This window comes from Xiphophorus hellerii, chromosome 4 (assembly GCF_003331165.1).
Source record: "Xiphophorus hellerii strain 12219 chromosome 4, Xiphophorus_hellerii-4.1, whole genome shotgun sequence".
In the NCBI taxonomy this organism is placed as follows: Eukaryota; Metazoa; Chordata; class Actinopteri; order Cyprinodontiformes; family Poeciliidae; genus Xiphophorus; species Xiphophorus hellerii.
The window spans coordinates 19,243,235-19,270,335 of NC_045675.1; the positions used below are offsets into that span (position 1 = coordinate 19,243,235).

At 37.2% G+C, this 27,101-nt stretch overlaps 3 protein-coding genes across 5 annotated transcripts in view; 1 reads left to right on the forward strand and 2 right to left on the reverse strand.

Annotated features, from left to right (window-relative positions):
• The window catches only part of apba2b (amyloid beta (A4) precursor protein-binding, family A, member 2b), a 55,778-nt gene extending 42,246 nt beyond the window's left edge, over window positions 1–13,532 (forward strand). For both annotated transcript variants that reach the window (XM_032560265.1, XM_032560266.1), the window contains 7 exons: window positions 4,403–4,489; window positions 5,878–6,063; window positions 7,969–8,148; window positions 10,924–11,136; window positions 11,220–11,339; window positions 11,549–11,689; window positions 12,214–13,532. In XM_032560265.1, the coding sequence (XP_032416156.1) occupies window positions 4,403–4,489; window positions 5,878–6,063; window positions 7,969–8,148; window positions 10,924–11,136; window positions 11,220–11,339; window positions 11,549–11,689; window positions 12,214–12,285 (999 nt within the window). In that variant the 3' untranslated portion in view covers window positions 12,286–13,532. The remainder of the gene's footprint in view (window positions 1–4,402; window positions 4,490–5,877; window positions 6,064–7,968; window positions 8,149–10,923; window positions 11,137–11,219; window positions 11,340–11,548; window positions 11,690–12,213) is intronic.
• A 1,248-nt stretch (window positions 13,533–14,780) lies between these two features.
• sord (sorbitol dehydrogenase) lies at window positions 14,781–19,063 on the reverse strand. Of its 2 annotated transcripts, XM_032560268.1 has the most exons (9): window positions 18,908–19,063; window positions 18,786–18,819; window positions 18,249–18,413; window positions 17,836–17,995; window positions 17,595–17,713; window positions 16,519–16,584; window positions 16,251–16,429; window positions 15,747–15,868; window positions 14,781–15,614 (listed from the first exon to the last, which is right to left on the reverse strand). In XM_032560268.1, the coding sequence occupies exons 1-9, from the start codon at window positions 18,959–18,961 to the stop codon at window positions 15,449–15,451; spliced, it is 1,065 nt and encodes a 354-aa protein (XP_032416159.1). In that variant the 5' UTR covers window positions 18,962–19,063; the 3' UTR covers window positions 14,781–15,448. The 2 variants fall into 2 exon arrangements, with proteins under 2 accessions (XP_032416159.1, XP_032416160.1); XM_032560269.1 differs by lacking the exon at window positions 16,519–16,584.
• Window positions 19,064–20,033: 970 nt separating this feature from the next.
• terb2 (telomere repeat binding bouquet formation protein 2) lies at window positions 20,034–26,180 on the reverse strand. The gene is made up of 6 exons (XM_032559874.1): window positions 23,128–26,180; window positions 21,394–21,475; window positions 21,158–21,297; window positions 20,958–21,019; window positions 20,810–20,874; window positions 20,034–20,713 (listed from the first exon to the last, which is right to left on the reverse strand). The coding sequence occupies exons 1-6, from the start codon at window positions 23,189–23,191 to the stop codon at window positions 20,458–20,460; spliced, it is 669 nt and encodes a 222-aa protein (XP_032415765.1). The 5' UTR covers window positions 23,192–26,180; the 3' UTR covers window positions 20,034–20,457.
• Window positions 26,181–27,101: the final 921 nt, after the last annotated feature.

The following is a 27,101-nucleotide window of genomic DNA, read 5'->3' on the forward strand; positions in this document are numbered from 1 at the left end:
CTTGTCTGTGTGTCTCCTCTTTCACTTCTGTCTCACAGGCCTCATGAAATAAATTGTTGCACAGAGCTCAACAATTTTTGGCTAAGTTCACGTTTTTTCATTCATTCATTTATGCATTCAGCCGAGTGTAAAGGTGGTTTTGCGCTCCAGTCTGGGATTCTTATAAAAACTTTGAAGCCTTTTCTGCTAAATATTTTTTATCCAAACATTTATGAAATGTTTTGATGTCTTCATTTTAATAATATAGTACAACTGCAGTGATGTGGGATTACATAGTATAAGAACTAGAACACAACTCTAAATTTTTGTCCTACTGCATATTTATATATTTATATAAGAGGATCTTCAGAAACCAAACAGGCTTTGTGATGTTGCTTTGGAAATTTGCTGGGATTGACTAGATTTTTCTCTCTAGTGTAATATTTTCTGAAGCTCTGGCTACAGCACAAGTTACAAGCAGGGTTGATACACACCTTGTCCAGAAGTTCATTTTTACCTTTTTTTAGTCCAAGATCTGTCTTTCCGCAGTGCATCAAGCTTCAGCAGAAAACAATTTACTCATCCCCTCAGCTTCAACATGAACTTTTTTAAAAATGTTCACAGGTCAGATAGTTATGTGAAGAAGCTGAGGCCTTGTCCAGGGATTACACATCCTTTTTATTGTACCAAATCTGCAAGGCAACATTGTTATCAAAACACGCATAAAAGTACTAAACAGTAATTTACATATGTTTAACCCTCTTGTTATGTTCGTTTCTAGGGTACAGCAATAATGTTCGTGGGTCAGTTTGACCCGTGGAGTGTTTAATCATGCAATATTGTCAGAAACCAAAAAAGTCCTCCAAAATATTTTTGTATCTGATTATTAACTGCAATACTAAGCATTTCAGTCAATATTTGTGCAATGATGGTTTTTTATTTCTCACAAATTAAGGATCAATAACGACACCTTACTCATTTATTCATTTGGACATAAAAAATGGGATTTATATTTTTTATGTCCACTGAAAAAAACCTAGACACAAACAAACAATAATTTCCTTGAAATTTATCTTTTGTAAAATTTTTTATATTACACTTTTTTTTTTTTCAATGGGTGATCTACAGTAATTGAACTTGAGACACGTATACAAATTGACCTGCTGATTAAAATCAAGATAAATGAGTCATGCAGAGAGTATTTATGTTTCCCTCCACTTCTGCTGAGTGTCACTCAGTGTGAGTGGGGTTTGTCCACAGGAACAGGAAAGATTCCTGTCAAACGTTGTATGACCACCTGCTTTCTCGCAGTTTCCTAGTGAAGTAAAGTGAATAGTGAGAAAGTGGGCTTGTGTGTGTCTGTGTGTGCATGTGTGTGTGTTCTGGCGAACTGCTAGGTAGCCACTCCCCTCTGCTGCACGTTTCTGCGGCTTCTCTCCTGGTTAGTGATGAGAACCAGGTGGACTCAATCTCCTAGCAATCAGAGTGCAGGTACTTTTGGTGTGACTGACCTGTCACTCCTGTTTGAAGAAGTGCCACAGCATGAGAAGCAAACAGTGCTGGCAGCACATAAATTCAGAACTGTGCCAAAGTTTTCTACAAACTCACAATGCGGTTGCTTATTTCCTGAATATCATTGGAGCAGCACATGGACTCTGATTGATTATTGTACTGAACAGTTTTAATATTCAAATCAAATCAAGTTAGTAATAAAAAAAAAATTAAAAATACACTTGGTGTTTATTGTTTATGGTAGAAAGTGAAAATGAATAAATGTTGAATAGAATTTTGACTAAAATTATTTTTAACAAAATGTTGACAAATATGCTAATTTATTTATTGGTGTTGAATTTTACTATAAAATATTTGCTATTTATTATACTTTTGGAATACCGTATTTTCCACACTATAAGGTGCACCACATTATAAGTCGCACCTTCAATGAATGGCCTATTTTAAAACTTTTTTCATATATAAGGCGCACCGCATTATAAGGCGCATAGAATAGACGCTACAGTAGAGGCTGGGGTTATGTTATGCATCCATTAGATGGAACTGCGCTAAAGGGAATGTCAACAAAATAGTCAGATGGGTCAGTCAAACTTTATTAATAGATTACAAACCAGCGTTCTGAAAACTCTGTTCATTCCCAAAATGAATAAACAGCTGTTGCTTCCTCCACTTCCGCACCTTTGATTCGTTCATGTTAAATTCTCTCGCTGCTGCTCTATTCCCGTGTTCTACTGCGTCACTGATCGCCTTGAGCTTAAACTCTGCGTCGTAAGCGTGTCTCTTAATAGGAGCCATTTTGGGGTCTTTACACAAAACCCAGCGTGCACCGCGCGCTTCTTCTTCTACGGGGGAAAATGAAGTCAGCGGCTGCTTTCCCCCGTTTCTTCTTCTACGGGGGAAAATGAAGTCGGCGGCTGCTTACCGTATTTGCGAGACCTGTTGTGGCTCAATATTGGTCCATATTTAAGGCGCACCGGATTATAAGGCGCACTGTCGGCTTTTGAGAAAATTGAAGGTTTTTAGGTGCGCCTTATAGTGCGGAAAATACGGTAATTGGTTTAAAGGGGTGGAAATCTGTTTGATTATTTCACAATGTATTTATCTTGTTAATTTCAAAATGTATTAGATGTGTTTCTATTTCTTTTGAGGTTTTTCACCTATATGGCTGGAAGGCTAAAAACTATGGTGACCATCATACAAAACTAAAGATGGATCAGCTAAATTGAAGGCTCTTTGAGTGAAATCCAGTTAAGTTTCATAGTAGAGACTATCCCTTTCAAGTGGGGAATCGCACAGTAAACCAAACTTGGCGAAACTTGACAATGTGTGTGGTGTGTGTGTGTGTGGTGAAATATGGTTCATAGCTGCAGGGAAACGTATAGAATTGGACATTTTTAAAATCTTTTTTAACCTTCAGCTTGACTGCCGGGTCAAATTGACCCAACAGTATCTATGTAAGAAGTAGGCGCAGAGGGGGTTACAAATGTGTAAAATGAATAACTTTTCAATTTATATGTAGAGTGCACCTATTAAGACAAATAGAAAAAGTTTCATGGAAAAAAAAAAATACTTCCAACTATTAAAAAAAAAAAAAAAAAGCCAACTTTAAAACGGGTCAATCCGCAACATAAGGAGGTTTAAAGTTAATGAAGTTACAACAAAAGGGAACTAAAAGGGCAGTTCACTTTTATAAATAAAAAATAAAAAAGCTCTCCTTGGTTTGAAATGTTATTATTGAAAATCTAGTAATATCTCATAAAATCTAATATTTTAGTAAACTATATATACAGGTAAAAGATTATGCAAGACAATTCATTAAACAAAGTGAAATAAATCAAGCATGGTAAACAGAGGCTAAGTAAATAAGCCTTTTGTTTTGCTGGGGGAAATATATTTGTTTTTGACAAATTGTGATTGACTACATGATCATTCCTACAAAATAAATTTAGGATTCAGCAACTTGAACAGAAGTTCATGTCTCACATTTTTAATTCTGATCTGTAAATGTCCACATGAGTTCAGTGAAAATGTCACGGAAAGCTGAGTAGAAAGACCTTTGGAAATCTTTTGTTGAGCAACAGCCTGGAGGAAACTGATTTATACTTTTGTAATAATAATAACCCCCTGTAGATACTGCATATGATCCAAAGAACATGATGGTTTTCAGTCTCCTCTAAGAAACAGTCCTAATAATTCAATTAAGATAAAATAAGACCTGAGTTGTCTCTATACTCTTATTCAGATTTGCAAGCTCTCTATGTGCAAGCACAACCCACTTTTCCTAAAATAAAAGCATCCTAAAGAATGAGGTTACATTTAAAAGATGATTTCCCAACACCTGTTTGTAACTTTTTCTAATCTGTCCTAGTTTGTGTCCACTTTTCTTTACTTAGAGAGGATAAAAAGAAATAAAGTGGTATTGAGAGGCCGCTGTCTCAAACAAACGGCTTAGCATTTTTAACCTGAATGCCTAAACTTTCCTGACATTTGCTTTATTTCTTTATCACTTTTGGCTGATTTCAAATGCAAAATACAGTCGTAATTAAACCAAAGCAAATATAATTTTATTAGGCTGCAGCTCACAGTGATTAGAGGAAAATGTACGCCGGCTTGTTCTGCTCTCACTGGTGTAACAGCCAGCTGGTGAGGGCTTAGTGTTAAGCTGTTTCTAGTTTCCGCTCCAGTTTGCCTTGCTGGTGCCAGGACAGATGATCTGAGTGGACATCACTGCCAAAACGCTTCCCTCTTTATCATCACTTGCACATCACCTTTACACTCATAAACCTATCCATCTGACAAGCAGCTCTCCAACTGGACTCGGCACCAAACATGCATGCAGACACAAACAGGGGTGTCCACAAACATCTGAAACATTTCAAATCACAACTCTTATTTTTGTATATTCCTCTAGAACGCTGATGGAGATGCTCAGACGCTGACAGAGGTCGATCTGTTTATCTCTACCCAGAGAATCAAAGTGCTCAATGCAGACACACAAGTAAGTACTCCTGTTAAATAAAAGCTGTTTTTTTTCTTAGTCAGTTTCACATTGATAAATAAGGGAGGAGATGCTGGGATGCACAGAAGTTGAAATAGTTGGAGCTTAGCCACTGCTGCCAGCTGCAACTTATGAAACCACGGCTTTCATTTGTCTAATCTCAAGACGTCACATTGAGATTTCCCTTTTGAAATCGTGTGCAAACATCTGTCGAGTGTACCTTTTTTGTGATATTCAAATAAATCAGTGCGTGGGAAAATAAAAGTTACATTTGTTCTCCATATTCCTTATCTCAGTTGTTCCTAAAAATATTTTTCCACTCACGTAAGACACTTTGCACAATATTTTTTAGAATTATATGGAAACAGCAAATGATTCATTTGCTGTGCATCAACCTTTTCCTTGGTTTGGCTGACAGATTTTAAGTGTGGGCAGGCTCCTAGTAAAAAACAAAAACATAGAAAATAACGTGCTGCAATGCGGTTTCTGTCTTCTTCCCTTTCCTATCTGTTTGCCTCTGGTTCTGGCACTTCTGCGAAATCAATTCAGTCCAAAAATGTACTTATGTTCTGCAGTTGCAAGCTTTATGTACCCTGCATGGGTGGCTCCTGATTTGGGTTCATTATTAGAACAAGTCCAAAAGTGGGCTGGAAAAACAGCATCTGTTAGATTTATATAATAAAACTGTCACAGAGTTAATGAAATGAAGAAAACTGCAAAGAACTTCAGCATGTTATTATAAACCATGAACAATTAAAACCTCCTCTGAATAAACACACATTATTTGAAGTCTGCTTCTTCTCCAAATCGCTATTACATTCAAATTTAATGCCTCATGCAATCTACTTTACCACACAAGGCTATTATTAGGCTGAGTAAACAAATATCATTATACTATTAGAATAGGCCTGAGTTTTTTGTTTGGTTTTGTGGATGTAATATAAGCTGAACCAGATCTGCAGATGATCTAATTTAGAGCAGATTGTAATTGAGTTGTAATCTGTTTATGCAGCTTTATGAAAATCAAAAGAAGACATATTTGAATCCTGTTGTCACTTATTTCTTTTCTCATGAATGATGCAGCTTCAAGGAAAACCTATTAATATAATGTAATAATAATAATCATATTTCTTCATAGGGCATACTGTATATTTTAGTAACAACTTGAACAGTTGTTACATGCACTGAAGTGCATGTAAGCAATCTTAATTAGACACAAATGAATTACAAATGCATTTTCAACAAGGAACAACAATGCTAGGAACAATAATTGTCCTTAGCATTATGCATTTATTTGGATTCAGTAATTGCTGTCTGTTGCTTTAATATTCAGGGCAAAGTTTGCAAATTGAGTCTGATTTGTGATGTTTGGGTTCCTGTGCCCACAGGAAACAATGATGGACAACGCACTGCGCACCATCTCCTACATTGCTGACATCGGGAACATCGTGGTGCTGATGGCAAGGCGGCGGATGCCTCGAACAGCCTCCCAGGACTGTATCGAGACTACACCTGGAGCGCCTGAGGCAAAGAAGCAGTACAAGATGATATGTCATGTCTTTGAATCTGAGGATGTAAGTGACTAAAAAACAAAAATCTGTCCAGATTTGGGGAAACGTTAGTCTTTCCCAGGCAGTTCCTTTAAGGGTTATGTTTCTTTTACTCCAGGATGCCACTTGCATCATATTCAAATGGATTTTGCTGGGGTTTTGCTTCAAGACATGATTTGGCTTCTTTAGCCTGAATACAGCAAATGCTATCACATTTCACTGTCAGCAGTTCAAAAACATCTCTGTGCACCTCACAATAACTGATCAGAGGAACCCACTGATTTGCATTAATAGGAACTAGCTGGGCACTTTTGATTTCTTTTAATTTATTTATTTTCACTCCATGGAGCTGCTGCCTGCCTCGTTGAAGCAGTTTCAGGAAGACTTGGCAACAGGAACAATGTTGCACCGAGGAGCCAGCAGCTCAGTTTTCACTGCCAAGTGGTATAAAGGCTGGACTCCAATCTGTCCCCTCTTCTTCTAATTTTGCTGCCAGAGTTTTAATGGAAGTATTCAGCCACTCATCCATCACTTTAGAAACTGTTTCTGCTGTTGTGGCTTCACTGGCTGCAGGCACCATTTCCTGTTTGGGACTTTTTATCTTGTTTTCTTGGGTAAAATTAATTCACTGAAGCAGCTTGGAACCTCACAGAATCTCCATTTGGTTTCTATCTGCAAACCTAAAGGAGGCCTTGTGCTGTTTTCTTGCACACTTAAAAAATTAGTTCACGTGTTAGCCAGTTTAGCTAATCAAATATCCCACTCAGCTCTTTGAATCTCCTCTCCCACAATTTTTAAGCTTTAGATTACCTGCAAAAGTAAATGTTGTGTATATGGAGATAGAGATAGAAAGTGTGTGTAATATATATAATTACACTCAATCATTTATAAAGATTGCGTGTACAAAAGAGTATGTAACATCTAGCCTGCGTGCACACAGCTGTCTAAAAGTCAATAATAAAAGTACATTTAAAATCAGTCCTAACATGAACAGGAAGCCAGTGAGTGGCTCCATGGCAGGGTTAGGAGTTTGCCCTGCAATTGGTGAATTGCCGGTTTGATTCCCGCTTTGCCCGCCCCTGTTGTTGTGTCCTTGGGCAAGACACTTCACCCAATTGTCCTACTGGTGTTGGTCAGAGGGCTGATGGCGCAATATGGCGGCCTCGGTTCTGTCAGACTGACGAACAGCTGTGGTTAAACCACTAACTTGCCATCATGAGTGCGTGAAAGGAAACGACTGATTTCATTTGAGAACACTCTGAGGGTTGAAAATCGCTATACAAGTCTGATGTCATTTCATTTCATGAATTAAGATTAGCTGTATCCACTGATAAGGCAGGCTTTGTTTATATTAACAAATTGGACAAAAGACTATTATGATACTGATGAATTCATAACTCAGCGGAAATTGAGATTTTGTGGTAAAAATAAGGAATGCTTGATTCAAGAATTTGCTTTTTGAAGCAAAGAGAACGAAGAAAAAAAGGTTTGGATTTAATCCTTGCAATGTGTGTTGAATTCAAGGTGAAACATGAAGATGAGGTGACTGGCTGCGTCTGTCTCGTTTGAATAACGTTTGATGGGATGTTATTGTAAATCATTTGATAATTTTAAAGAAGGTCAACTTTAAGTGCATTCAATTTTCCTCAGCGTTGTTTTGCTTAACTGAGTCTCCTTCTAAATAAGGAGCATTTATGAGTAAATGTCACAACTCTATGAGAACAAATAGCTTTGGACAGACAGTAAAAATCAATTCATTTTATGTGTAAACATATTCTTGGCACACCCAAGGGCCACTTTTGTCACTGGATGCTTTTCTGCTTGTTGACGAACTATTTTTTATGTGCAATGCAGTGTGAAAAAAAGAAAGAACAAAAAAAAAAAGCCAGAGTTTTAAATAATGATTTTGTTTTGGCTGTGTGTCACCAGGCTCAGCTCATTGCTCAGTCTATTGGTCAGGCGTTCAGTGTGGCCTACCAGGAGTTTTTGAGAGCCAACGGCATCAACCCAGAGGACCTGAGTCAGAAGGAGTACAGTGACATCATCAACACACAGGAAATGTACAATGATGACCTCATTCACTTCTCCAACTCTGAAAACTGCAAGGAGGTCGGTCGGAGCGAAAGACATCCATTTTTCTCTGCAGGTGTTTTTATCTGTATCAGTGCAGGAAACAGAAACAACAGAGAAATGCCTTCAGATTTTACAAAGTGCAGCACAAGTCCCACTTGTGCTGCAGGGCCATTGGAGGAACACAGCACTGTTGTAACTGTTAACTAATTTGACAGATAAAGAGGCAAATGTTACAGTAAAATCCACTTGGAGCATGGCAGCTCTTTCTGCTGAAGCATTTCCTCCTCTGTGTCCTGGAGGCTGAAGTTGATTTAGAAGCCATGGAAAATTTCCCCTGAAGGCTGCATTGGCACACATCCTATATTCGAAGCAAAAGAGTAATTTGCAATGATGGGGAAACTGGGATATATTGAAGAAGTGTAGCTTTGTAGCCCTCCTAAATATGCCAAGAATAATTTATTGTCTCAGAGCTTCATGTTCATGCCGGTAGTTTCTGACAGTCAAAACACTGAACAGGAAACAGCAGAGAGAGAGCAGAACAAAGGAAAGATTGGTAGACATGGCATGTTTAACAAATTTAAAAAATACAAAAAGCATGATTTTATTTAATCTTACCTGTATTCTCTTCATAATACTTGTATATTGCAGCTTGATGTAAACAAACATCTGTACAAGGCTTCTGCAAGAACCTCAAAATTGAAATTGTTTTAATTAGTTAGTTTTAATATTACATTTTTTTCATAAACAAGGGTAACAAGAAAAGCTAAAAAAAAGCTAAATGAGATTTTTTAAAAATAAGTCAAACTATAAATGCAGTGAAATATTGATAGAGATGATTAACTTATAAATAATAACTATGTTAACAAATATTTTAATCAATGCTATTAAGATGACTTCATAAGAAAATGTAACAGGATAGTCTCCAAATAAATATTAAAAAGCTGCTAACTTACTCTGAGAGGTAAGGGAATATGTTTTATTTTGCAAATGGTTTTCTGTATAACAAATTCGTTTGAGCATGAGGGAATTTAATTTTCCAGGAGCTTCACATATTACATACTCTTGGAAGTGATTTGTGAAGGATGACGATGCTTCCAAAATGAAACAATAAATAATAATCTAAGATCAGGAACACAGACTTTAATAAAGCAGAGGTTCTGACTGGCTTGCAACCAGCAACTAAATACATCGGAGAGGGTAGGTGTGAATAGATGGCAGAAGAATAAGAAAATAACAAGAGCCAGAACTGACATATGATTGAAGCTAAAAGAAAATCTGGACAAATTTCAGCAAATTAAAAGTTTTTACTCTGACGCTACCACTTCAAGGTTTAGCAGTGGCCCAACTGCAGACCCAGGATGCAGATGATAGAGGGTTAGCCATGACCAGGTCTCAAGTTCACTACTGTTTTTTTCTGGCCACTGTAGACCATAAACACACCACAAAAGCTGAAATTTTGGTGATGCTCTGATCCAGTTAATTAATCAAAACAGTTTGCTGCCTGTCAATTTTGTTCAAATCCGTTACATATTTACTGCCTCATAAATCCCACCAGCTATCAGGTGCCACTGTTATGAAATAATCCATCTTATTCACCTCGCTTATCAGTAATTCTATGTGGTGTTAGATTTGTGTATTCTAATGCTACAACATCGAAGCATTCAAAATTATGTTTCTGCATTTTACCACAAACAAACAATTATCCTCTTTTAAAGGCTGAACAATAAGCTGTACAGTAAATTAATTTTCATTATGTTATAGATTAAGTACCCTAGAAATATATTATGTAATTTAAGCAAATAAATAAAAAATACTAAATTACTAAAACTCGTAAGTAATTATCTGTAGATTCAATAAGGTTTAATAAATCTCCTGATAGCTTGTTTGGGATGTGTATCCACTGCATGGGAGTAGGATGAAATGACTTCGATAGTTTTAAAATAATGGCAACACCATATTGTTTAACTGGTTAACACCTAAAACTCTCCAAATATATGCATTTGCTAATATTAATCTTTTATTATAGACATATTCAAATCGTACTAATCGTAAAGGGGGCCTCGATTCTGCGCTGGGGATAAGTGTAAACATGCTAAATCAATCTAAACATGAAACTCTGGACAAAGTTATAAATCTTTTTCTCCAATTTCTACTTATATTTTCATGTGCAGTAAATTTCAAAATGCCTTTTTGCATTTATATGTTGGTGTTTTGGCTCAAGGGTCAGAAGAGAGAATCCATTTCTAAATAAATCCTCTCAGACAGCAGCTTCCAGCACAATATAAACTAATCCAACAAGTTTAGGAGATTGAGGTACATCGCTACAGTAATGTAACATTTCTATAAATGCAATGTGTAGGGCACTGATTTGGAACCTGACCAGCAACAGTCTTATGTAACCAGAGATATTAATCTTCTGCAGAGTAAAGAGTATTGCTAAATCGCTGTTTTATCATTTCAGCTCGGAGCTTTGTTGTTTTACCAAAAGTCCCAGCTCTAATTCCTGAAAGTGAGTTTGGAAATATCAATTGTCTGTTGCTGTGTACATTAATGAGTTCTTCTCACATTTTTACATAATTTGTTGGTAAATGACGTGAAGCTGTGATAGCTCCTGCAAATTTCTGAAGATGAGAAGAAAAAAAACCCAGCAGGCAATTATCTTACTTTTAATGAGTCTGTGATCAGATATACAATTTAACATAAGTTGCTCAATATTCTCTGCGAGCTTCTGTGATGTAGTTTTAATTGGCAGAGATACGTTTCTTCTCCCAATGAAGCCTGAAAATTTACCAAAGAGGTGTCTTTCCACAGCTGGTGTTGGAGAAGAGTAAAGGGGAGATCTTGGGTGTGGTGATCGTGGAGTCCGGCTGGGGCTCCATTCTGCCAACTGTTATCCTGGCCAACATGATGAACGGCGGTCCAGCGGCTCGCTCTGGCAAGCTCAGCATCGGAGACCAAATCATGTCCATCAACAACACCAGCCTCGTGGGGCTGCCGCTCGCCACCTGTCAAGGAATCATTAAGGTGCAAGGCACTTCTTACTTTGTCTTAAATAAACTTTCAAGAAGATAAATAAGCATTAATTTCTGTGTGTTTCTTGGGTAAAGGGCTTAAAGAACCAGGTCCAGGTGAAAATGAACATTGTCAGCTGCCCTCCGGTTACCACGGTTCTCATCAAGAGACCTGACTTGAAGTATCAGCTGGGTTTCAGTGTCCAGAATGGCATAGTGAGTTTTCACAATGTTTACACATTTTTATATTATATCCCTGCATGCTTACATTGAGTACACTGTAAACAGATGTATCTGCTAATTATCTCACTTTTCGCATTTGATACATTGTAGAAACACACTCGGTTTTGCAATTGCTCTGTTTCTGCCTCATGCGACTGCATTTTACTTACGGCGAATTTTCGTGCGTGCGCTCTGTCTTGAAGATATGCAGCCTGATGCGGGGAGGCATCGCTGAGCGAGGCGGGGTCCGTGTGGGTCACAGGATTATAGAGATCAACGGCCAGAGTGTGGTGGCCACGGCACACGAGAAGATTGTTCAGGCGCTCTCCAACTCAGTTGGCGAGGTTAAACTGATGCACAAACACAAACACATGTAGAAAAGGATTATAACTTCCACATGCAGTTTTAGCTCAGCTGCTGCTGTATAGTGGAAGATAATTTTCAGGAGAATACCCTGTAGTAAGGGAGAGTATACAAGATATGCTCTTATTTAATATAGAGGGCCAAAAAGGGCCACAGTTTCTAAATAAACAATTTGCTAAATGTATTCTTATTCTTCTACAAAAGGATAAAGTGTTTCATACGTGTTTGTACTTTGGTTTTGATTTGCTACTATTTTTATCATTTCTTTATTATAGTATATGAATGTACATCACAGAAGATTACTTTAAACCACTGATTGTGGGTGGAGACACAAAATTACAATACCTGCTGGGTATAAACAGTTAGTACAAAACGCATTGTGGTAAATGGCTCCACTTTGTATCTAAACTACAAATGTACAAAATGGAGGGACGAAGTGATTAGCATGTAGCGAAAACATATTGCTGTTGGTCCAAACTCATTGATGCTTGCCTTATCCCTCTAGATCCACATGAAGACGATGCCGGCGGCCATGTTCAGGCTTCTAACAGGACAGGAGACGCCCATGTACATATGAGCAGCTGAGATTCATCTCCACGAAGGACAGGAAGACGTTCATTTATCTTGCAGCGAAAACTACTAGCAGATTAGCCACCAGGAGGACGATCACGCCTCCCCACTGATTCCTTTTTCCCAAATCTTGAACTGTTTGGGCTTAAGACTTCAATTCTTTGTCATTTCTCACTTGTCTGTGATTAACATGCAACTGCTATTTAACTACAGATTTTCTCATCCTTCTGATCAGCTGAAGAGGACGCATGTGTGTGTGTGTGTTTATTTATTTGTCCTGTTTGGGATTCTTTCTTGTCCTTCCAGTGAAACAGTGTGGACAGAGTTACTGCTTGAATGTGCCACAGTTTATTTTTTTAAATTCATATAATGCAATATACTCATCCTAAACTTTTTGTGTATGGTTCCGCTGATAATTTATTTCCCATGTAAATACACAATTTGCTAATTTTGCGAGGGAAGGCGGCTGCCGTGGCGACAGCGGAGCCCGCATCTGCACTGTAAATATTTCCTCAGACGGAGGCAGACCACAGTGGTGGCAATGGCACAAATACATCTGAGATATCATATTAGTTTCCAGTGAAAAGGGTGAGGATTTATGTGTTTGAATATGCCGAGCTAATGTACTGTACATGTGAATCAAACCAATGCTCCCAGCAGAGGTTTATGGGAGAAACGCCATATCCTAAGTTCAAGGCAATACACAAAATTCAACCTCGAAAAAACAAACAAGTCTTTTGTAAACTACATGTACATTTCACCAACAAAAGAGTTTGAAACCGCATTCATTTTGCTTTTGATATGAGGTCACATGTACGAACGATGTTTTGTTTGCGCGCTCACCTCCTGTATGCTCATCTTTGGAGTTCTGACTGAAGCTCATGCTTACTAATGAGTGGACCTTGAATGTAAATGTGTTATGTGAGCTGTCTCATTGCCATCCGCAGTATTAGAATGTCTGTACATAAAAATAAAAATTGTCTAGTGTCGTGCTCACGTTAAGGAACAAAACACACAAGTCTCTGCAAACATCCACCAGACTTTACGTTGGACTCCAGGCTTCAGGGGAAACAAAGCGAAACAGAGAGACGTGAATCACATGCTGACAGGAAAAAAAGCTCTTGCCATGGAGTAACGGTTTATCAACGCATTGTAGTAAATTTTATCCGTCTGACATTATCTGTGTGCATGCCTCGTAAAAGTAGTTTCTCATGTCATTGTGGCAAAACAATAAAATACTGAGCTAAACCTGGATTTATTCATTTATTTGTTTTATTGAATGAAATGCACTAAAGATTTCATTATTTTTAATTGTTATAATAATTAAATGATAACACTTGATGCTGCCAATAAACAACATACGTACAGATTCCAACAACTTTTAATAGAATTAATAAAATGTGCCACTCAGTCAAGATCTTGGGGAAAGTTGTAACCAAATCCTTCTAAAATGAAATAAAAATAATCCTAGCAAGAAGTAGTTTTGATATGTTAGAAGAGGGGAAAAAATGTGATTCCAAACATATTGGCTTCCATTTGTGTGGGCAATATATTTATGTTAAATTGACTGGGCAAGATATGCACCTAATTTATTACTAAACTGATTTCCATCAGAATATTTTACAAAGCAGAAAAATGTAGGAAGAACTTCATGGACAACAAAAAAGGAAAGCTTAGAAAATTATAAAGTAGACCATGTTAAATAATAATAATTAATAGTGATAACTTAATATACAGTGAATCTTTAAAATGCAAAGATATTAAGGTGAAGAGAAACACCTGAAGCAACAATAGAAAGACATAATTCTGGGCTTTAACCTTCTACTGAGTATCTATAGTTAAGATGTTGTCTTTTAATTTAAACAAGAATGTTTCTTTTGACTGGAAGTAATATCAAAGACTCCAAACCAAACATACATTTTGAGTGAATGAAAATATTTCTACATCTAAATTTTGGGCTTCACTGTATATGAAAAGAAAGGACAAGGATGTATAGCTGGAAAAAGGATATCTGAAAACTATTAACAATACAGTTGCTGCAAAGTGAGAATAAAAGCTATGTGTATTAATACATGTTAAAAAAAAATATTACCACCACATTTGGGTCTGAACTGGCAAACTGGAATTAAAAAGAGGAAAAAGGCCTTTTTTTTTTTTTAATCAAGTCTCAGAATTGTGGATGGATAATTTACACATTCTGTTTTGCTTCTTGATTCCCACCCATCTTCAAATGTTGACTTTGGCGAATTACATGTGCTCAAGTAAATAAGAGAAGTCTATATTGAGTCTGTGTGTATGTTGAACTGTCCATGAGTGCAAGCTTTTATTTACCGTTTGCCAACTAGTTCCCTAAACACTGCAAAGTAATCATTTCTATGGTGAGTTTGTTTATAGAGCCTTGGAGCTTCAAACAAAAGAAGGTAGGAAAAATTGAGAAAAATAAAAATATTTTACCAATTTTTAAAAAATGTATAGGATCAGTGAGATGAGATAGTCCTTCCATAAAAGTTACTTGTAGGTGTCTTTATTTTATAATTTTCTAGTCCTAAAACACTTGCATTTTCTTTTTAAAGTATCTTGCGTCTTCAAATGATAAACTTTGTACTTTTTCGTTGTACATATAAAAGCCCAGGCACTGCAAAAGAGCATCACAAATGCTGTTTATGTTCAAACTTTTTGCCTTAACTACTTTTAAAAAATCAGATATTCTTGCATCATTAACACGTTCCTGCTGCTCTAAATTCACAGATTTATTACAATTAGCAACTGGCACTTCCTGGTGCTATTGTTGTCTAATCATTATTTTCTAAGCCTGTAGTGCCCCCTAATGTCAAAACATTAGTAGTACATGTATTTCATAGAAAAAAAAGAGAACTTTTTTATCTTACATTTATTTTTTTTTTTAAAAAAGGTTATTATTCTACAATAGCATATTACATTTTGTAAATCATACATATGTAGATGCAGCTGTCAGAGGCCTGAGCAACTATAATTAACCAGCACCATCTAGAGATAAACATCTGATGAACAGCTTCCAGCTGTCGTTCACGGTGCTGCGATTAATGCTTCCTTCTTTAAAGTTGTTTTGTTATCTTTCTGAGGCCAGAGTCCTCTTTGTGCCTGTCATGCTCAGTCGATCTCAGCAGAATGCTTCGCCGAAGGGGGCCGGTTCAAGGGTTCTGGTCGTTTTTGTCACACTTTAACATGACCTTTATCCCAAGACCCTGATGTGTGGTCTCGAAGGCCTGCACTGCCTGCTCCAGTGGAAAGCGGTGGGTCACAAGGGGCTTCACATTCACTTTGCCTGATGACAACATGGCGATAGCCATCGGCCAACTGCAACAAAACCACATGAATGTTTGTTTCTCTCTGACTCCAGCTAATAATCTTGGAGCAAAGGTGGACCAATTCTTTCTGCACTATACATTAATATTTACAGGAGACGAGAAGCAGTAAATATTTTCTCACGTGTTGCAGTAGCGGAAGACTCCTCTGATGTCCACTTCTCTCACAGCAGCATTGACCAGGGGAACGGTAGTCATCGCAGCACCAAGGCCCACCAGCATCACCACACCGCCTGAACATGTTGCCTAACAGGAAGTTGAATTGAATTATTTTATGAACCTAACGACATCAAAGTTATGTGGTATTTGTAGCTCAAACTTGAGCAGATAAAAGCAGACAATAGACAGAGAGGAAGGCATTTCATATCATGGTTGGCTGAGATTTAACATTTTAACTTTCAAAGGGTGACAGAAATGCTAACTTTCCGAGTTAATTTCAATCTTACGTTAAATGTTTTAGTTCTAATATGAAATTAAACTAGAATAAGGTCTCCACAACACAAGTAGGTCAAATGAAATCTTATCAGTTGGTCCATGTCAGATAGTGATAAGAAAGTTTGCACTATTTTTGTTCTCCCTTCAGACACGACTGTGTTGTTATAACTTATGATTCCACAGGGTTATTTACATAAAGGGCAGTTTGGATGCAGCTCTCCACTCCAGTGCATTCAATGGTGATTTGAGGCTGGGCTCCCAGGATTTCCTCGACTTTCTTTGCCAGCTGCTGCGCTCCGTCGTCCTTCTTCACTGTCAGCTGGAAGTCTGCACCTAGCTCCTTGGCCACGCCCAGGCGCTCTGCAAACAGATCTAAACACAGCTGTGGGTGTTCAAAACCAGTTCTGAGGATTTTTACCATTTCTTCTGAAATTTACTGAGTCCGTTTGGGTTGTTGTTACCAGTGATGATGACTTTAGAGGCCCCCATTGCCTTGGCTACAATCAAGCTAACCAATCCAATGGGTCCTATAGGAAAGGAGACATATTGACGCTGCCAAGTTAACTTTTAACATAAAACATGTCTAAATGTTTATGAGCTTTATTTTACAAGATAGCATCAAGTCCAGTTACAAACCAGATTTCATATGCAGCATATAAAAGGTGTATGACCTTTTCTTGTTCCACTTACAAAATAAATCAGACTAAACCTTTCCTTCTTAGGTTAGTTAGGATGCTAAAATTATTCCTGCTGCTAAATGTCACAATAATAACAGGAATATTTAAGTATTCTGACACTTTCCTCAAAATCAGAAGTTCAAATAAACAAAGATTTCTGTGCTTCTAAACAATTTTGGAAATCAAAAATGATGATGTCATTTTATTGTGGGTTTCCAGTTTGTAAATTAAAAAAAAAAAAAAATTTCTGGACACTTGTAACCTGCAAAAGCCTGGTTCCTCTTTTGGTACAATATCCAGATGCCTGAATGTACTACATTCATCTGTTCAAAAAATGATATACAAGTATAAACATTACTGGGATGTCCAGCCATCAAAGGAGACAGGTTCAGCCAAATCTCCATATAACTATTAAAAAGAGCTTGTGAAAGGATACCCAAAATGAAAGACCTCATTTTACCATATTCTAAGAAGATGTATGTAAATGTCTGAATCTTAAGAAGTTAAAAAAAATTTTAAAAAAAATATGCCATTCATTATTTTGGCATTTATCATATAGGAAAGGGTTAGTCTGATTTAATGCCAGACGACAAGGGAAAAGAGTTATATATTTTTTTATGTAATGTATTTTATTATCTAGTTTCTTTAATATTGAAGAAAAAGCCCCTTGCAGTATTTTAAGGTTCAACGTTTTTTACTTCTCCAAACTTTTTCATCTGGGTGTGCTAATCAGATGCCTAACCTGAAAAGGCATGATGGGACGGTCAGTTTGCATCATTCGCAACATTCCACTGCAGTTTCTCATCGGTGGAATTTTGCTACAAAAGTTTGCAATAATAATGGTTCATGCTCAATTTCACCTGCACCACAGATGAGTACGGTGCTGCCGAGGGTGACGCCGGCCCGGCGACAGGCATGAATCCCCACAGAGAGAGGTTCGATGAGCGCCCCCTCCTCAAATGTGACGTTATCAGGCAACCTGTGCAAGACACACAGAAACAGATAAGGCTGAAAGCATATGCAGAGATTAGGCAAGAGTCAGCTACTGATCAGTTAGGAGGTAGTCTTTGATGCAAGGTTTTGTAATGAAAAAGCAAATACTTGTAGCAGAAGTTGGCGTTGTGTGTGTAATATCTGCACAGGTTTCCATGGTCAGGCGGCGTGGCACAGAAGAAGATGGTGGGGGACAAGTTATACTGTCCTCTTTTGAAGAACTCATCCATGTCGCGGGGCACACCAGGCTCAATGGCCACCCTGTCACCTGGAAAGTTACAATTTCACTTGTCATGTAGCTATCAATATGTGAATTGATAAGAGTACAGTAAAAGATAAACCTTCTGTTTGAAGTGCAGTAAAAAATTTTACAGATTGTTAGAAGGATTATAAATATCTATCTTTAAAAAGCATGAATTTAAGATGTAGTGTTAAATAGAAATGTAGAATAGGTTTAATTCGGTGAGCAAACAGTGTCTTTATATCATGTGACTCATGGCTTGACATTAATGTAGTTTCACCTGGTTTAAGGTGTGAGACTGCTGATCCCACCTTCACCACTCGCCCTGCAGCTTCGTGGCCCAGCACCATTGGTTTTTTCAGCACAAAGTCCCCAATCTGGCCATGCTGCCAGTAGTGCACGTCCGATCCACAGATTCCCACTGAGTGCATCTGGAGCAACACCTCTAAACATCAAATAAGACAAAAAGGACTAAGAGGACCCACGTTATTTCTTTCTCACTAATTTGAAAGCAGATCTCTTAGTGGCTTTAAATCTATTTTTGACTTTTCAATATTGTTTTTTGGGCCAGACTTTCAACTTATAAAGCAGGAATTTATTACATCAAACCTTGGAACAATTTCAAAGGTCTGTGATTAAGCAGCTCAAAATATGTCCATAGATGATAAACAGAGTAAATCAAGCTTTTCAGGGAGCATTAAGGGATTTCATTATTCAACATTAGCTTGACTATTGCATTGGATTAACTCACTGCTTATTACATATAAATATGTGTAATAACGGCAAAGTGCATCTGAGAACATGTGCACTTGTTTACCATTAGGTCCTGGCTCGGGAATCGGACGGTTTTCCTGTTAAAGACACAACAATCTGTAACTTATTTTTCGCACAATTTGCAACTGTAAAGCTTTTGGTAAAAGTTTGTGTTCGGTTTCTTACAATCCTGAGGTCTCCCTTAGCATACAACACCGCGGACAAGTTTTCCTCAGCCATGACAGACAGAGAGAGGGCGGAGAAAGAAGCCGAGAGTCCAAAGAACTGTGCAACCTGTGCTCTGCTCGCCAGAGTTATGGTACAAATGGGTCAGACGACTGGAAGCGGGCCGGAACCATAACAAAGCATTGGATTGGTCGAAAAACCTTGGAATGAACCATTTGCACGGGAACGGAGGTGGACAAGGTAGTCGCTACCAAGACATTTTCTTCTTAAAATCTTAAAATATTTCATATATTAAAACATGTGTGAATATTTTTGATTTTGTATAAATACATTAGCATTAGTGGTTAACTAAATCCATGCCATTAAAGCGATGTTATTTTATTAGCTACCTACGTCAGCACCCCGTCAACTCAAATCATGAAACTCGAGTCCATCAGCAGGAAATAAATCAGCACGATTTTTATTTTGTTTGTTTGTTTTTGATGCTCCCCCCGCTAGATATTAAAATATGGGCTTATTTCTTTATTCGTTTTATAATAACTATAATGCCTTAATGTTTACAATATCCGTCCCCGTTGCTCAGCAACGCAGCCATAAAGATGACGCTTGCCACTAGAGCTGAATTAAGATGGTTCAAATGTTTTACAGTTAGTCCGAGGTGAGCAAACTTTTTACTTTACGAATATCACTACTCCAAGAAATTACTAAAATAAAAAAAAGTATTCTGTAGAAAAGGCTACATAATTGTGTAACTATTCTTAGCATCTGATTTAAAATTTGGAAATGTCATCAAACAGATAATACCGCAAAACAACAAATTTAGGCAAAAGAAATAGAACAGTAGACAATGTGTATATTGTTAGGACAGCATTCTAGCGACCGTATGCTTTTCGCAGTATCTTTCTTTTACCTCCAAATGGTACAACAGGCTCAGTAGATATGAAAATAACATGAGAACAACAAAGCTGGTGCACAAACAACAAACTCCACTGTAACATGCAGTGCTGTGTCTGGTGTATTTTTGGTCAAAATATGTTTGTTCATTTTGTGAAGTTATTAAAGGTGGGAAGAGTATCCAGACATTTTACGTAAATGAGAGTAGCAGTACTTAAAAATAATAGTATTCAAGTAGAAAAAAGCATCCACCTTTACTCTTTGTGCAAGTACAAACATTTTCATGCAATGTTTGACAATACAGTATTTAGTATCACCATTAAGTTATAGTTTACATTAAATCTGTGGACTTCAGCTAAACATTTTAAGGAAAGATAAAAACATAAACCATAAATAGGATTAAGCAAATACTTGCAGGATATATATGTTGGTGTGCAATAACACTACAATGTTCCATATTTTATTCCAAATACAGAAAAAACAAATATATCTGCATCAACTCTTTCATTGAAAAACCAGAGGTACAAATTATGTGGCAGCCTTCATGTTACAAACCAAAATTAAACACAGACAAATTAAAGATGCTATTATATACCAGGAATACAAAATGAGACTGCCATTGTTTCTGTAATTATTATTATTTTTTTCCCCCTTTCTTAGTGTGTCTTGGCATACTTTTGCCCCAAACAAAGGCAGGCTTTACACTTTGAACATCTGAAAACTCCAGGATGCACATCATGCAGATCACCGGAATATTTCGGAAGGTTCTCTATGCTGATGTACCCTGCAGGGACAGAGCAGTCTGTCTGCATGTTAAACAGTTTACCCGGGGCCTCACAACTAACTGAGCTTCTTAAATGGTCACATAGGTGACCTTCGCCCTCTGATGAGTCTATGTCTGATTCCTCAGATCTGTCAACAAAGCAGAGAGAAGTCGATTTATTTTACCAGTTAAAGATCAAAAATGGTAAAATCACAATTTCATTAAAATCAAAATGTTAAACTTACATGCTTTCTCTTGCATCTTGCTCACTGTGAGGGACATCTGGTAGGCAGAAAGACTTTTGTTCGTCCTGTGAAACAAGGGGGGGAACCTAGATGACCTACTTCCAACATGATCTACCCCTGTTTAATTCTGGTTGGCCGGTTTTGTTACCTGCGCAATGGTTTCTTCATCCTCATGTTCCCAAATCAACCTACCAACCACTTCTCTCACCTCTTGAATCACAGAAGAAACACAATGAGTTATAAATAAAACGTTTAGCCCTTTGGGTATGATTGAAAATAGCTACTTTTGATTTTTACAGCAAACACTAGGTTCTTCTATGTTAAAAAAGAAGAGAAACAATGTGTCACCATCCTGCACAGAAGCTGGAGACAGCACATAATGGCCGATGCACACTGATTTCACACTTTGCCGCTTTTCACAGGTGGACAGGAACAAGCTGTGGAAAACAGTGACCTTGTTCGATATGTAATCGTTGCTCTCAAATATCCTGAAAAAAAAAATATATATTTCCAGCGTTAACACGATTGTGAAAATTTACAAATAGACGCCCAGGACAATAGCTTGTATTTGTCTTCTTACTCACCTCAGCGTATCGGGACATGTTGCATCGTCACTGAAGAGGTAGTCTGCCTGCCTCCAATCTATGATGGTCCCACCTTCCGCCACTGCAAGAAATATAAGATTTTAAAAAATCAGTCAGCCATAATTTTCAACTGTTAACCTATGCACTGTAGATACAGCCACAAAATAAGTTGCAGATCGACCAGACTAAGTATTCCATCAACTATATGTATTCCTTCTTAGAGTTCTTCAGAGTCTAGAGTTTGGACAGGGATGTGGATGAAAATGGCGCAGAAGGATTTTCCCATTTTGATAAATGATGCTGCAGGCTTATTGTTCAGAGATAATAACCTTGGAACCTTCAACCAGTCATGTAATTGCAATGTCATTTCTACATAGTATTCTTAATTGTACTCTTCCAAAAAAAAAAAAAAAAAAAAGACTTTAACCGTTCTAAGCTTTATAGCGGTTTAGTTGAGCCATTTTAATTATATTTGAAGAGTCAGAGGTTAATATCAGCTGGTTGGTCACACGACTTCAACCAGTTGTACTTCTCTTTCCGAAGTCAGACGTTTTGAAAAACATAAAGAAACAGATTTGTTCTCCAACATGATTATCTCTTATGATTCAGCTAATGTCACTAAAGACTAACATTTGTTGAATGTTAATTCCATCTACAATTTTATCATGGTGTTAGCAATATTGATGGATGAAATGCATAAAGCAGACTGGGACAAACACACAAAGTATTCCTGACTTCCAGGTGGAAGATCTGTGATTGTCAGGTTTTTTTTAAGTAAAGCACAACAAAGCTTATTGTATGACCTGTTTATGTTATTTAAAAGTTGCGTTAGTTAGATTGGTTAGATGTCTCTGTGTCAAGTCTGTGTGGAGGACTGTTTTGGTATCCACTACATAGAGATATGATGGGAAACAGCAGCAGTCAACACCTCTCATTTATAATGTTTCAGCTTTAAAATGATAGCAGGTGACTTCATGTCTTCAGCACCTGTCCTGCCTGCACGTCCAGGGCTGCGTCTTCTTCTTGTTACTGAAGCAACAGTGTGACTTTCCAGCAGATGAGCGGGTGTTGACGTGTGACGCCTGACTTCAGCCTGTGAATGCTGAAGGAGGTGAAGAAGTTGTCCAAGCCATCAGAGCAGCTCACTGTCTTTACAGGACAGGACGGTGGGTAGTTTGACTTATAGTCTTTGTCATGATGCCTTTCCGGATTAAACCAAAACAGTGAAGAGGAAGACACTGCTTTGTAATTTTTCTATTCTTTCAGGCTTTTGGGGGGAAAAAACTATTGGAAAATACACTTGTCTAAAATATGCTAACAGCTTGTATTACTGAGAGTTTAATTTTTGGTTATTCATGTTCAGATTTTTGTTGAAATGCTCCTTTTTGCCTATTTAATATCGTATATTGTGTATGTTATGACTGATTTTGTGAAGCTTGTAATGCAATCATTTCAAAAATAAACAAACAAAATTGACAACTGCACATTCCGCAATTCTAATCAGACAAAAACGCCAATTTTGATGTTAAGATTTTAAAATAATGAGAAAGAAAATGTTTTAGAAATGATTTGAAAACAGAAATAAACAACCCTTATTCCATTTTTTAGATGCTTTATTTTCCTAGTTAATATAAATAACAAGCTAAAGACGTACAAATATGAGAAGGTTTCCACTTAAGGCTTAACATCCTTAAGTGGATGTTAGTTGGAGAAAACTGAAAAGAGTTAACTTACTCCAAAAGTCAAGACGATCTTGCGGCACACTGCTCGAAAACCAGGCAGTCTTGCAGCGAAACATGGCTTCTCTTCCTTTAAAGATAAATCCTAAAAAGTTTTCTCGTGTAGTTTTGAAGCTATTGTCAATTTGTAATGCCTGTCTTCATTCTTTAATCTCTTGATTCAGCTAGTGTCCAACGATAACTGAGCGCTAGCATCAAGCTATCTGCGGTTCGGCGCTGAACAGTGTTGCATTCAGGTGCCTCGGGAAGAGTTCGGAAATGTCCCTTGTGAGGAGACCTTCAACGGCGGCTAGCTTTCGTTTTGCTATAAAATATATGATGTGCATATGAGTTTTCTATTGTAAAGTAAAATGATTGATCATGGCAAAAGTTTAATTTTCAAAAATTACAAATATGTTATTTTATTTTATTATCTTTTTAAATCATCATTCTAATCGGCCTCAAATGTACAAATATTTGAGCCACTTGGTCCACTTTAGACCAAGTGGCTCCAGGCGCTTTGAAGGAAGATCAAGAATATAGAGTTGAATGGTTTGACGTAGATTTATAATTATGACACCGAATATTTACAGACATATCAAAACATAAATCATTAAAGACAGCATGGGTCAAAAACAAACCAAAATACAGAATAAATATGAACCAAATAGAAGAGAAAAGTTAATCAACCAAATAAAATAAAATATGTCACAAGATTAAAGGAGAGGGAAAACAAAGCACACCCCGGTCTTTGTCCTAGTTGATAGAGGAAGGTGGGTTAGTTGGGTTCGTTTATAAAATTTCCCAGAACCCTACAGCATTTTTATAACACCTTCAAAATCATAACACCATAATAGAATAATTATCATAGTGTGTTCATTATTTCCTCAAGCATTATCCTTGAATGCGCATGAAGTGAGATAAAAATGCCTCAGCACAAATCTGAATGCTTTTAAAGGAAGTTTTATACTACCTCATACCAATTTTTTGAAAACTGGAAATGTGTCACTCATAAATGTCTTGGATAAGATTTAAACCTTTTATGTTTTTCCAAATGATCTCTTTGTTTCTTTATTACTTTAATAGCACTGTTAAGCACCAAATGGTTAATTTTGTGTTTTGATTTTAGACACTGCTGAGAGTGCCTTTTTGATATGGTTACAGCATGGTTCTCATCTTTTTATTGTTTTTTTTTCTCCTTTATTTTTTCTTTTTCTTTTGTGTGTCAATAGCAGTTTTTCATCACGAGATGGCACTGTTCGCAATGCCCGTCTTAGTTAACCAGCCAGCTTTGAACATGGCTTTTATCAGTGTTTTTTCACATTAATGGCAATGAATTATTAAAGATGGAAAGAAGATTAATTCAGTAATCTCCCTAATGCTGCATTAACTATATTAAGGCTTGAACATTTAAAAACACATATGTTATTTAGGAGACATGCCATCCTGCAAGGGTTTCAAGGAATAATATTGTTTCTACAACATTTTGGAAGCACTGAAGCCTTTTGTTTGCTGTACTCTAGCAACAGAATAGGTAGTTTTCTTAACATTTAATGTTACTGGGTAGTAGCTAGAGGAGCTGAGCACAGGTAAGTGAGCTGATAAGAGACAGATGGGAAACTAAGCTAAAGTTTTGTTTACGTAAAATAAAAGAAAAGCTGGAAAATCTAGGAAAATTACAGACCACCATAAAATGGGCTAAATATTATGATAAAACAAAAGTAGAGCAGAGAGACTAACAAGAAAAATGCAACCAGTGGTGTCAGGACAAGCAAAGGTCTCTGTAAATCAACATTATCATTATTATCTTAGGTAAATTCTTTTTTTTGTTGTTGTTGTTTAATTTTTATTCTACTTGATTATGTAAACCTATTTCACATATTAAAAAGACGAGTAATCATCAGCACCACTGCTTTCTGGTCAGTGTCTTGTTTAGTGGAGTTGTCTGAAGGTTAGGCATGCATTGCATTAAAATAACTGCTCCCACAAAAGATTTTGACAATAATGTGCAAGTTTGTCATGTAGCTTTGTATTTCACAAGAATCCAATCAGCACCACTGCCTTATAACTAGGCTGTGGTAGGCTGGTAGGCTGTTTGTCTGAACTTTGGCTGGATGGAGAGGATATCACTACTTTATCCACTGTAATTCTATATGACATAGATGCACAAAGACAAAGAATCTGCCAAAAACTGTAGATCACTGTGTTCTTCTTTGCAATGTTTTGCATGATGCCTGCAAAATATCAGTGCCTGAGACTTTCAACACCACACTCGGCGAAAACTCTGCTACCATGACAACAGTGAAGCCGCACCCAGATTCTCATGTCTCACCCTCCAACAGGGTCGTTTCAAATCAAAGAGGCGAGGGACGGGCTGGTGGTGCAGACACAGAGGTTTAATCTGGGTCACAGTTGCTCCTATCAGTGGGTGAAGCATTTATTGCTCTAATTTGACAATTGCAACTGCCTTCCCTGTCACGGGGTTTTGCCAGAATGATGCATCATACTAACAAAAAAAAAAACCTCCACACACTCACAATCCTGTGCGACCTTTAAAGTTGTACATACACTCTTGAAACTGGTCTATAAATTAATCAGTGCATTGATGTGAGATCGGCCTATGATGTATTTTACTTGATATCAGGGATTTTTCTTATAGCTTGTAACTTGTAATGATGCCTTTTTTCTGTTTTCTTATTTCTCCAAACAGTAAAATGGTGGATATTTGAGGCATATTAGGTATTCAGATAAGTTTGAAACAAATTTCTATTGACTGTATTATGTCATCCATCTGTTTTAATATTCATCCTGATTGTCCGCTATTATACACCTATAAGCTAATAAACTAAACTCCTGTGTGAATTTGCTGTGATCCTTGATCTGTGGCTTATTAAAAATCATCATAAAGAAGATTTATTAATTTGCTGCACTCCTGATCAAACATTTATGATGCCACTGGGCATCTCTGGCTTTTTTTTCTGTCATTCTAACTTTTCCAGTGTTTCCAGTGTCTTTTGATGCCCAGAAATTATTCACGAGTTCTCAACTGTAGGACATGTCCCCCTTTTTTCTCCTTTGTTGCCTCTTGTGCTTATTTTGTCCTTTCAAGTTCGGTCCTGCTGGACAGAGAAAATGCCCCGCGGTGACAGAGCTGGCTGCCATTGGCTCATTCATCTCAGTTCTGTTCCAGGGATGTTGTTTCATTGTGTGTTGGTCTCCATTATTTGAGAATGCTGCCATTTCTGCCCAGTTATTGGTGCTGCTAGAAAACTATATAGCTTTTAATTTTGGGTCCTGTTTTAGTTGTTTTCCATGTTAAATAACTATGAAATCTGTAAAATTTTGAAAGAAATCATAAAAGCTTTAGGGGTTTTTTTTTCTGAAACCTAAGTATTTTTATATAGCTTCAGTTCAAATCTTACTTGTAAAATTTAGTGGGAAAAAAAAAATCTATATACATATTATATGATATATACACAGTACTGTACATCACATCAAAAAAAAAAAAAATAAATAAACATTAGCTAAGTAACGTTTTTGAATGACCTTTCTGCCAGATGAGGAACAGCAGAGATGTTTGTTTGGAGTATCTGCTCCAAAGAGTTGTGCCTCAAGTAAACGATGTGTTCAGAAAAAAATGAGCAGAGCTCTCAGGCAAATGCTTCTGGCTTTGAAATTGTGCGCACTTGCTTCCTCCAGACCTCCCTTGATATTCATTTGGTACTACTCCATCAACAACGTGGAGCAGTAAATATTGCAGAATACACATCTCTGCGGAGGGTTCGTGTCCTATCAGAACTAGTCTGTGATTTTAACTTGCTTTGAGTTCATCCCTGTGTTAAATGAGAGCCCATTATTGACCCATTTCTCTCTCTTCCTATCAAGTCTCTTTCTCTCTCCAGCTGAACCAGCAACATCAAAGGAGCGTGCTTCAAATCGCAGGTGTTGAAGGATTAAGGCCACCGCAGGATGTGGTTTTATTCTCAGCTT

What these genes read in the sequence shown, in the direction of transcription:
- sord (XM_032560268.1), bottom strand. Translation starts at nt 18,961, where the DNA reads ATGGCTGAGGAAAACTTGTCCGCGGTGTTGTATGCTAAGGGAGACCTC. An exon ending in GCATCCAAACTGCCCTTTAT is followed by an intron (nt 15,869 to 16,250) that starts GTAAATAACCCT and finishes ACTTCCTGTTAG; the next exon opens with GCAACATGTTCAGGCGGTGT. An exon ending in GTCTTCCGCTACTGCAACAC is followed by an intron (nt 15,615 to 15,746) that starts GTGAGAAAATAT and finishes GTTTTGTTGCAG; the next exon opens with TTGGCCGATGGCTATCGCCA.
- terb2 (XM_032559874.1), bottom strand. Translation starts at nt 23,191, where the DNA reads ATGTTTCGCTGCAAGACTGCCTGGTTTTCGAGCAGTGTGCCGCAAGAT. An exon ending in ACATGTCCCGATACGCTGAG is followed by an intron (nt 21,298 to 21,393) that starts GTGAGTAAGAAG and finishes TTTTTTTTTCAG; the next exon opens with GATATTTGAGAGCAACGATT. An exon ending in CAAGATGCAAGAGAAAGCAT is followed by an intron (nt 20,714 to 20,809) that starts GTAAGTTTAACA and finishes CTTTGTTGACAG; the next exon opens with ATCTGAGGAATCAGACATAG.